An 11,488-nucleotide genomic window follows, 5' to 3' on the forward strand; every position below is an offset into this window, starting at 1 on the left:
AGGCTGACACTTGAGAGGAACCTTTGCGGCGCACTCCAGAACACCAGTGAATCGTTTTGGTACAGCGTTCAAATTGTGAATACAAATGTGAAGCATGTGCTTCCCCGCCCGTTCGACACCTATGCGCTGATTTTTAAGCTAATGTTTCTTGAAACTGACGACATATAAAGTCTACAAAGAGCTATAAAGTCAGTAACATTGTTGAACCCCTGTCGTTGTGGAGGCTCCTCACTGTCCAATGGCCAGTGCTTTTTCGCTGCGCACTGAGTCTTCTGGCTCTCCCTGTTTCTAGCGCAAACGTTGAAATGACATTTTTATAGCTCAGAATCTGAGAAACCTTGTAAAGTATCCGTGCGGCTATTACAACAAGCTTTAAGGTTGTATACGCAAAAACATAGGTGTTTTGTATTCAAGTATTTGTGCTTGTATGTATATGTGTTGGTGCGTTGCAACCTTCCAAACAATTGAAGTACGCTTGTGTTCTGACGTTTTCGTGTCAAACCTTCCAGACAATTGAACTACGCTTGTGTTCTGACGTTTTCGTGTTGAGATATAATTTCATTCAAGATTTCGTAGTGTTGAAAATAACGCAAAATTAAACTCCGAATTTGGGAGAATTGGAGATTTACGATAAATAAACTCCGATAAGCGCCGAGTTTCCGCAAAAAAAAAAAAAAAAACTCCGAAAAAAACCCTCCGAGTATGAAGAAAAATAAACTCCGAAAACACGGAGCCCTAGTTGCAACCCAGACGAGCACCACGTTTGGCTAGTTGGTTGACGTTCATTTTGTAATGGTTTTTAAATGAGCTGTAAAAAGAACAAAAGAAGATGTGAAGACCGCACACTGCGCACGTGCTGTCTTCCCATATTCTGTCCGAAGGTGGCAGGTTCAGTCCCTGCCGGTGGCAAGTTGGCTTTTCGTCTACTTGACTGTCTTCACACCTATATCATAATTACTACAATATACACTTAAAAGAGCACAATTAACGTCCCCTATATCTTGCTTCGCCTCATTATCTGTTGGTTTTTATTATTTATTGTATGGGAAGATGGCGTAATTGCGCTAAGCACATTCATTGGCCATTCTAACAAGTTTTACCCAATAGATAATTTACCATTCTTCCAGCGAAAGTAACCTCCTCGACACGACATTATCTATTGAAAGTGGAAAATTACAGACGACGTTCTACAGAAAGCCAGCGGATATCCAGCAGTACCTAAATTACTGTAGTGACAATGCGCGACACTACAAGCGACTGCGAGGAATATTTGTTGGACAGGCGAGGCGTTTTAGAAGGATCTGTAACCACGACGGTGACTAAGTTCAACACTTGAGTAATCTAAAGGCTACCTTAGTTGAAATGAATTAGCCGCACTACGCGCTAAACAAGGCCGACAACGAAGCGCGTAAATGAGAAAATAAGCACTAGCCAGAAAAGACCCTCAAAGATACTTCAACGAGCCACTCGCATTTATAAAAGCTACTCAAATGTGCTCCCAAACATAAGCAGTATCATCCGTATGTATTCTCGAATATTAGCAAGGAACGACCTTCTTGGAAAAGTGTTTCCCGAAGTACTAAGGGTCCTTTATCGCCGTAGTGAAATTAAACTAAAGAATATGTTCCTGCGTGCATAAGTAAACGCTCATTCCAACGCCAACTAGCAGCTTGTTCTTGCTACAGATGCAAGACATGGAAACACCTTCAAAATGACGTTATGGTTAAAGCCATCGGAAGTGATTACATCCATGATGTAAAATATACTTTTGGCTCCACAGTCCACTAGTTAAAAAGTTGTTTACATGCTCCAATGTTCACATTGTCATAGCAGTACATTGGTGAAACAGGACAACGTATTAATGTCACATTAAGCGGACATTGCACGCCACGGTGAAGAAATTGCCGAAAGCACTGGCAGTGCATTTTAATGTTGGCAGGTCGCAAATTCTATGAACCTAAATTTTATATACTTTAGTCAAACTTCCGGTCTCCGATAGACAGAGAATACAGAGAGTCGTATCTAAATTAACGCACTCCAGCCAAAAGTGGCTTATGGATTAGCCCGACATATCGGGTACGCAACGACAACCATTGCAACTTATGCCTCATATCTAAGAATTTTTAGCCGTTATGACCCCAAAATTCTCATTCTTGGCTACTGCTCACGTGTGATGTATAGTTATTTCTGTTTTTATTTGATTTTTGCTGAAAACAATGGACGCGCTGATTGATGAATCAGCGAAATACTACACCCCCATGCAGTTTCTACCTTGTAGATGGAATCAAAATCGCCATACAAGTTGTGTGCCTCTCTCCCACCTTGTTTTCTCTTTTAACAGCGAAGCTTTTAAAGCTGGCAGTAAGGCGTCTGTCAACAAAACACCCACGCTGCGCCGTTTCTAAAAATAGCTAAGCAGCCGCCGCGCCGAGGAGGAGTCGCCGCCGAGCCGTCACCATAGCAACCGCGACAGTTTCTTGCACCGTGGCTCAGGGATCGCGATTTCAACACATTCAGAGTGGCAAGCCTTGCTCGTATTCCGGATCCGCCTGTCGCTGTCTCTTGGCTGCCGCTTATTCGGCCAAGCACCCTGGACCCAATCGCCGCCGGCGTTGTTGTGCTGTAGTCCGACGAGCTGAGGATCAACCAGCTTCGCCGTGCCAAGCTTTGCGCAACTTAGTGCTAACTTCCCGCGATTTCTTTATTTTGTCTTCCCTTCACTCACCCCGTTCGGCACGCCAGCTCATCTCATCCCCGGTCCTTTCTTTCTATCCACACCTCCCGTTTTCGCACTCGCTCTTTTCTCCTCCTCCACTTTTTCTTTATTATTTTTTAGGAGACTGAGCAGAGCGCGCGCGTACACAGTTCTAAGAAAGATAGTGTCGGTCTTTACGAAGACGAGACCACTTATCGAAACGTTGTCTCTAGCGACAACCCCTGTTCAAGCAGCAGGAAAAGACGATACGATACATGCTGCAGCACAGCAACCTAATGTGCGTAAGCTGCATCACATGTTTCTTGCGCTGAAACTTCTATCGCACATAAAAATTTGGCCACTCTGTGGTTTGACACTCTCGCCTGACCATTTTATCTTTGGAATACCGTACAAAAAGGATAGGAGGAACAAAGAATCCCAATGTCTTGTCAGTTACAATCACACGAGAGCATAATTTATCGATAAGATATTACGAATGGTTAACTTCCCCATCGGAGAAATCAACATGTAAGATTTATTAAAATGCAAATGTTGCAGCACTAGCGATGTTCAAGACGACGCCCTGGCGTGGAGAGATGGCAGGCAGGACACCAAGAAGTGGGTTCCAAGCCGAAACCATTTCTAGTACATCACATCGCCAGTAGCAGTTTCACCTGCGCTGTCCATTCTGCGCAGCTTTCCGAGAAGCTCTCGAAGTGAGGCTGACCTGGCTTTTCCAAGGGCGCTCTTCGGCAGTGCGTCGGCGAAGTAGACTCCACCGTGCAGGTGCATGCAGGAGGGCTTTCGTTCTGCGTTATTAAATAAGGATGATGCCAAAATTAACATAACGCAGAGAAGCCGCAACACCAGATAAGCGAACACAAGAACAGTAGAAATAATCCTGGAATGTTAAACTTGCGCCATACGTAGTGAGGCACAGCTGACCGTTGGGCATGCGCAGAGGAAACTTGGGTAGCTTATTTATTCTCACCAGCCACGTGACGCTTCAGGTCGTCGGCGAGTTGATGGTCCTGCGAATATCCCGGCTTTGTGATGACCACGGCAGCCGGGAACTCGTCACCGTCCGGCGCGGGTACGCCTATTACGGCTACCTCTTGCACGGCAGTATGTTCTATTAGGCAGTGTTCTATAGTAACTGGAGACACTCTCCTCCTCTGGCACAGTATCATTGTCTTGAGGCGACCACATAAAAAGAGTCTCCCATCGTGGTCGTAGTAACCGAGGTCACCTACGATGAGAATGGATGAATAAATTGACAGTCATTCAATCGTGTCGTCAGTTTGAGCCGCATGTCACCGGATCACCAGATAAAATATTTATGACATCGAGACCTTCCTGAACTAAGCTGTGTAGGTAAAAAGAACTCACAAGGTTCCTTATGCAATCACGAGGTTCCTAAGACGACTCGAAGGCGAAAGCTATGCCATTTTTCTTCTCTGTCCATGTGCTGATCCTTCCCCCCCACCGAAAGCTTTCTGCGCCTAAAGTGGTGTTGCAAAGCCTCCAAGATCAGAGGCATTGCAGGCTTTCTGCACCTCAAATTGTTTTGCACAGCCTCTGTGATCGGCCCGATTTTGACCAAGCGACGATATCGTGCGATGAAGTCCCCATGTAACGTCATGTTGTGACGTGATCATGACGTCACAATAGCGCGGAAATTCTGGCGATGGGCGACGTGATTGACCGCGTCATGTTACACCGAGGTCACGTGACTTTTGGTACAAAGACAGCACACACACACTTTTTTTAGTATATCACGTGACTTTCGACCGACCTTTATTAGTTTTGTTGCATCATTCATGGTGGTGCCGACGCGGATCGCGTGATGTATCGTCAGGGTATCGTCAGGTCTCGCTAAATCTCGAAGACGCCGCCGACGCCAACGGTCAATTTTCGCGTTTGATGAGGCATCCAAGGCATTCCCCTTATTAGTCGCGCGGTGACATAAATGACCATTAAGCAACTGCATGCGACACTCCTTTAAAGCTCACCTACGTACACATATACCGTTCATGATAGCGGATGAGCAGAAAAGGCACGCAACTGTTTCACCGTCTACCGATAGACCTCGGACTTGATTCCGTGCTCCGAGTTCTATACTGAGGCCAAGAATAGCACAAGATATTAAGGTTTCACAACCAAACTAAGCAAATAGCTACTCCTAGTGCTTCCAAATAGTTTCGTGCATCTCTGACTGAAGAAAAAAGTTGGGGGACGCTTGAGCTTCGCTTTCAAGTGTAGGACGCGTTAGCGTAATCGGATCATCTTCGTATCTCCTTCCCAATCGCTAGCCTGGCTTCGTTTCTTGGTGGACACCTAAAGCGTGCCGCAAGGAAAGACAAGTGTGGACGCCATCTGGCTCCTACATCCATGCATGCGGTGCGACGAAACACGGCGGAGCGATGCTGTTGAAAGCAGAGTTCTTCAATCATACCAGTTGTGAAACTGCGTTCCGAAACCCGGACACGCAAATGGCAAATTCCGCGGCGGCTTGCAAATTGTCGCGCCATCTGGGCGCAGCCATACAAAACACAAACACACAGCTGCTCTATGCACTGCCTTGTTGTTTGGCAATAGGCGGCGGCGCTCACGGCTACGCAAGGTTAGATATCGCGTTTAATAGTTTATTTTTTAGGGGCGAAGCTCCTTTTGGTGTGGGTCTGTCCCTCCTCTGTAGTATGTAGTAGTGGGTAGCCACCTCTAGTTCTTGGAGTGTCCACTAGATGGCGTTGTCGTAGCCACCTCTAGTTCTCAGAAGGATCCCTAGATGGCGCGGAGGCGCTCGCTGCGTTGCAGATGCGTGCTCTAGTCCCCCCCCCCCCTCTCGCCTCGCGACGCGGACGCTCCGCGCTCGCTGCGATGCAGATGCGTGCTCTAGTCCCCACCCCCCCCTCTGTCGCCTCGCGAGGCCGACTGCTCGTTTTTTTTAACACGAAAGTGCGAAAGTGTGTTATGCCGGGGTCCACCAAGGCTTCAGTGACGTATTTCCGTCACGGAAATGACGTCGAAAAAATATACACGATCACATGGCAAAGAAAAAAAGTTCCGTCAACGGGCATCGAACCCACGACCACCCGGTTCGCAACAACAGATGCCGGGCACGCTATCCACTGCGCCATAGTCACATGCTCCAGAGGCTTTACAAACGCGCCTTTTAGGGGCGAAGCTCCTTAAAGCCGCACCCGTTCGTCCCCGTCGTAGTGCGTAACCAGTCTTAACATTAGTACGAGATCTTGACCTCCAAGGTGGTGCCGGTGGCAGATTTCTCCTGTGCGTTGTTGAACAATAAAAAATTCGCAGCGTGCGCGTTAACTAAAAGCCGAATTCTTCTGTCTCTCATTCCCCATTAGCAGCCATTGGCATGTTTATGTAGGAAACGTTAGTAGAAGTAGAAGTGTAAGTGTTAGCTAAAAGCCGACTTCTTCTGTCTCTCATTCCCATTAGCAGCCATTGTTTACCTCCAAGGTAGTGCCTGGTGAGATTTCTCCTGTGCGTGAATAAACAATAAAAATTTTGTTCAAAACGCCGTTGATTGATGAAATAAACCAACGAAAGACGCCAGATGTTTTCTAAAAGCAAAACGAAAAGACGCCAGATGTTTCTAAAGCAAAACGAAAAGACGCCAGCTGCTTAACGAAAGACGCCAGATGTTTCTCCTCTCCTACGGTATTAAACAATAAAAATTCACAGCGTACATGTAAAATTAAAGTGAGCTGCAAGTCGCCATGGCTCTCATTGACCCTTTAGTATGAACGCGCCCGATCTCACGTTGTTGATGATGTACTGGGCAGAATTCACGGAAGATTCACATATGGCGCGTGTCATTGGTGGAAGGCAATCGTTCGATTTAGTGCGGCGACGTACGCTGGGATGACCGTTGTAATGAAGTGACCACGTAAGCCAACAGTATAATAAAAGTTTGATGTTTAATATATACACGGTGTTTCTCACGTGTTTACTTGATCATATACTGGGCGAATTACTCGGAGTATTCACGGTTTACCGATAATTACCTCCGGAGCTTCGCCCCACTCATCATCATTCACCCTGTGGATATGCTGTGAATTTTTTTTGTCAACAGATGAAGCTACAATCAGCAGACCTCCGCGATTTCGGTCAATGGCCAGTTCACATTTCGATACACGAGGCCTATGGGGAGTTTCGCAACTGGTATGATTGAAGAACTCTGGTTCAAAGCGCGCCCTTGGGCCCTCTGTGCCATCTCGCTGGTGTTAGTCAAGCCTCTAGCTGCCACGCTGAAGCACCTCCGAGATGTGCGTACCACCAACGGTAAATGGTGTATATGAAAGCTCGCCGTTAGTATGCTAGAGGATGTATGCGTGGTGGCCGAGCAGCTATGCACTTCGCACCACGGAGCGAGGGATCGCAGGTTTGAATCCCGGGTCCCACTCCAGCCATAGATTTTGTGGCATTTCTTTAGTTGCATCTTTCGCGATTTTTGGCTCACAACCAACGACGTCGGCACCGGCAACGGAATTTCTGCGAAACGAGCTCTTTAACGCTATCTCGTTAAAATACGCGAGTTCACTTAATATTTCTTCTAACCAATTTACTTAAGTAGACATAGACATGTGATATTCTGTGATGTTTCCATAACGATATTAAGCTTCCCCGAGGAAAGCGACGAAATTCCAATAAAGAAGGGTGTAAGGCAGGGAGACACGATCTCCCGAATGATATTGGGGAGATCACCTCGTGCTTGCAGGAGGTTTTCAGGGCCCTAGATTGGGAAGAGTTAGGGATACAAGTTAATGGAGCAGGCACGTAGCCAGGATTTTTTTTCGGGGGGGGGGGGGGGCCAAGGCCTAATTGTTCGAAAGACAGTCTTTCCATGGCAAAAACAAAAAAAAGTTGCCTGGAAATATAGAGGGCTGTAAAAATTTCGGGGGGGGGGGGCGGGCCCCCCGGGCCCCCCCCTTGCCTACGTGCCTGTAATGGAGAGTACCTTAGTAATCTGCGATTCGCTGATGACGTTGCACTGATGAGTAACTCAGGGGACTGATTACAACTCATGTTTACTGAACTGGACATGGAAAGCAGAGCGGTAGGTCTGAAAATTAATATGCAGAAAACTAAAGTAATATGCATGTCTCGGAAGAGAACATCGCTTTGCGATAGGTAGCGAGGCACTGGAAGTGGTAAAGGAATACGTCTTTAGGACAGGTAGTGACCGTGGAGCCGAACCATGAAGCTGAAGAGTGGGAAGGAGCACATTCGGCAGGCATTCTCAAGTCATGAATTTACCACTATACCTCAATAGAAAGGCATATAACAGCTGCATCTTAACGGTCCTTACCTACGGAGAAGAAACCTGAAGGCTTTCAAAGAGGGTTAAACTTAAATTGAGGACGACGCAGCGAGCAATCGAAAGCAAAATGATTGGTGTAACTTTAAGGTACAAGAACCTCCTTCTGTATATTCTCACTATGTAATATTTGTACCAATCACAATAAAATTGATTCTGAAGAAGAGAGCAGAGTCGGTCAGGGAACAAACGGGTGTTAACAACATCTTAGTCGAAATCAAGAAGATAATAATAATATCTGGGGTTTAACGTCCGAAAACCACGATATGATTATGAGAGACGCCGTAGTGGAGGGCTCCGGAAATTTCGACTACCTGGGGTTCTTTAACATGCACCTAAATCTAAGTACATGGGCCTCAAACATTTTCGCCTCCATCGAAAATACAGGTGCCGCGGCCGGGATTGGATCCCGCGACCTTCGGGTCCGAAATCAAGAAGAAAAAATGGACATGGGCAGGACATGTGTAGGCAAGATAGCCGCTGGTCATTAAGTGTCACTGACTGGATTCCAAGGGAAGGCAAACGCGCGAGGTGGTGACAGAAAGTTAGGGGGGCAAATGGGATTAATTAAGAAGTTTGCGGGTATAACGTGGCAGCAGCAAGCACAGGACCGGGTTGATTGGCGGAACATGGGAGAGGCCTTCGCCCTGCAGTGGGCGCAGTCAGGCTGATGATGATGATAATGATGCTTAAGCTTGTATAGTGTATCTTACCACACTTTCGCTTTTGTATATTTCTGCGTTATTTTTTATCCACACGGGCACTTAGCTGCCATTACCGCACATTACGTTTTGACTAGTCATGGCCAAACGTGGGCGAGATAAATGAGATGACGAGAGTAACAGAATCGACGAGAAAGCTGCGGCTCTAGAGCTCTGGATATTTCGGTTCTGAAAGTGGGAGACCACCGTACGAGGTACGCGCCGTGGTAACTTAGATGATAACTATTCGTACTGCTAAGCCTGAGGACACACGTTCCATTCGCGGCCACGGCGGTCATGTTTCGATAGGGGCAAAACGCGAGCCATACATGCATTCACATGCACGTTAAACAACCGTAGGCGGTGGAAATTAATCCCAGGTGGTTTATATTTATCATCAGCGATCTGTCAATATTTATCAGTTTCTTCTTGCTTTCCTAGTTCTCAAGGTTTCCTTCACAAAAAAAGCCAAGAAATTCAAGACGCTGACAAAGTGCAAGTGTCCGTGTGTGAAGAAGCAAATTATAAAGACTGTATAACTAGCGTCAGCTCACTAAATGAATATTTGGCAGGCATTTACCCGTATGTATCCACCCTTGTTCATCTGTGATGGTGGCCGTAGCTTCAGGATGCCCGCAGTACCGAAGTGCAGCGTACGGTGTATCAAAGAGCACCTCTCCGCACTGCATGGGTCCGAGTATATTGCTGCTCTCTGGGTTGATTATCTGGGAGGTAATGAAGTGGATGACGTTAGCACAAAGCATGGGCGCGCGTTGAAAGAATACAATGTATGTTGAAAGGTAAAGCTCTGGGCTGGGTGCTGTATAACCAATATGTACAGAGATTACAAAACGAAATGTAGTATAGATGCTTTGGTAGTTGTCCTTACTACTTCCCTTTGATAGGGCTGTCTGTTCCGCTTAGTCTAACTTCCGAATTTTTCCTCAAATTGTGATACGTCGCTTGGATTCATAACGTTTCTCGCAAGTTCCGTTAAATGAAGAAGTGTCCGCTTTAATACGCGCTGTCTTCGAAGTTAAGTGTTATTTGAACAAATATTGCGAAATATCTTTTGAATATCACCTTCAGTGGTGGTGTGCACAATTGTACTAATCGAACTTAGAGGCTTGTCACGCGCGTGTTGTAACAAACGGCTTAAAACGTGACGAGCATATTTGTACAACTTCATTTTGCCGCGTACGGTTGCAGATGGCCCCTTTGCGGAAGAAACTGCCGCGCTCGACGAGCCAATCGACGTGCCCCGTTCCCGAAGCCACGCCAAAATTATACTTTTTGTTTGCTCGTAATCGATATAACCAGTAACGAATTGACCATGCGCTACGAGCCCCAAAGTTGATTATTTTTATGCGAGAACATGATATACTGCATAATAAATAGATTTTTAATTAGCACTATTTAAGAATAATTACTTTATATGCATAGATCAACGTAATACCACCCGTATTTCTTGCAATAGATTACAAAGAGCCTTGGGATAAAGTTGTGTAAATTTGACGCATTTACGGGCAGCCCATAATGTTTCGCGCCTGAAGGGGATATCACTATAATTAGCAGTATTCAGAGTGTTGTCTTAAACTCTCACATCGTTTGCTATTACTACATTTCGGCATATCACGAAGAGGCCACGCTCGAAGACTGTCATCTACACGATTCTACATGGCAGCACAGTCATTTACATGACTTGAAATGGTCATCTTTATGCAGCAGACATCGTTCCACGCAATTGTGATGTAAATAGGATCCGTCCACACTTTGTGGAGGTATTTTCATGCAAGAAGTTTTAGTCCTAAATCTCGTCGCTCGAAATTATTATTATTATTATTAATAATAATATTATTATTATTAATAATAATAATAATAAGTGTATAGATATCTATACACAACCATAAAAGGTGGCAGCGAATAAGAAGAGAGAAGACGGGCAACTGCAACCTAGAGGGGCACACGGCCGGCCTGCTCTTTAGAGAGGAAGGAATAAGTAGAGAAAATGAGGATAGGAGAAAGGGGGAAATTAAATAGGAAATGATATAAAATACAGACACTCAGACAGAATAAGCAGAAACACGGAACGAGGTCTACAAACGGGAAGCGAAATTCGCTCTCTTAAGGAATGTTAGCAGGACCCGATGGGCCTGGTAAGTCCTGTCTCAAGAATGACGAAAATAAAGTGACACGCCGTTGTCGGCGAGCGAGATTACCTTCATCCTGGTTCCAGGTATCGGAAAACCCACGTTATTACACGACTTATCTCCTTTCGGAGAAAGGGTCATGCATCCTCCCGCTTCGGTCATTCCGTAGCTGGTGCGAAGTTCGTCCAGCTGGAAAGTACTGGTCAGCTCTTCTACCAGGCCTGGTGCGGGCATAGTGGCGATCACAGTGATTCTTCTAACTGCTTTTCTAAGAACTTCGCCCCGGTCTTGGGATGTTTTCATAAAGTCTAGTATCAGCCTTAGCCTCGGAAAAATGGTAACCATCGCAACTGCCTGAAAGAGGTGCAAAAATTTGTTTCCTGATAAGTAGGCCAGTGCTATTGGGTGAGACAAATATTCAGTTTTCCAATCAACGTTTTCATTGCGATCAAAGAACATTTGGCTTTATGAGCTAATTGAGTGTGCAGAAATTTCCAGTTAGTAAGTTCTTTTTATTAATGTGTCAACCTGTCTTTTTTGCTGTATATTCTCGTGCTACCGTTTTTTAACCATTTATTTTCTTTTTTCTGGTTGT

The 11,488-nt window shown here is 45.7% G+C and overlaps 1 protein-coding gene across 1 annotated transcript in view; it reads right to left on the reverse strand.

The window, feature by feature from the left end:
* The window catches only part of LOC119375028 (luciferin 4-monooxygenase), a 77,483-nt gene extending 66,356 nt beyond the window's left edge, over positions 1-11,127 (reverse strand). The window contains exons 1-3 of the mRNA XM_049411131.1: positions 10,963-11,127; positions 9,324-9,468; positions 3,687-3,944 (exon numbers count right to left, since the gene is read on the reverse strand). Of these exons, the coding sequence (XP_049267088.1) occupies positions 3,687-3,944; positions 9,324-9,468; positions 10,963-11,127 (568 nt within the window). The remainder of the gene's footprint in view (positions 1-3,686; positions 3,945-9,323; positions 9,469-10,962) is intronic.
* Between the last annotated feature and the right edge of the window lie 361 nt (positions 11,128-11,488).

This window comes from Rhipicephalus sanguineus, chromosome 11 (genome assembly GCF_013339695.2).
Source record: "Rhipicephalus sanguineus isolate Rsan-2018 chromosome 11, BIME_Rsan_1.4, whole genome shotgun sequence".
Taxonomy (NCBI): domain Eukaryota; kingdom Metazoa; phylum Arthropoda; class Arachnida; order Ixodida; family Ixodidae; genus Rhipicephalus; species Rhipicephalus sanguineus.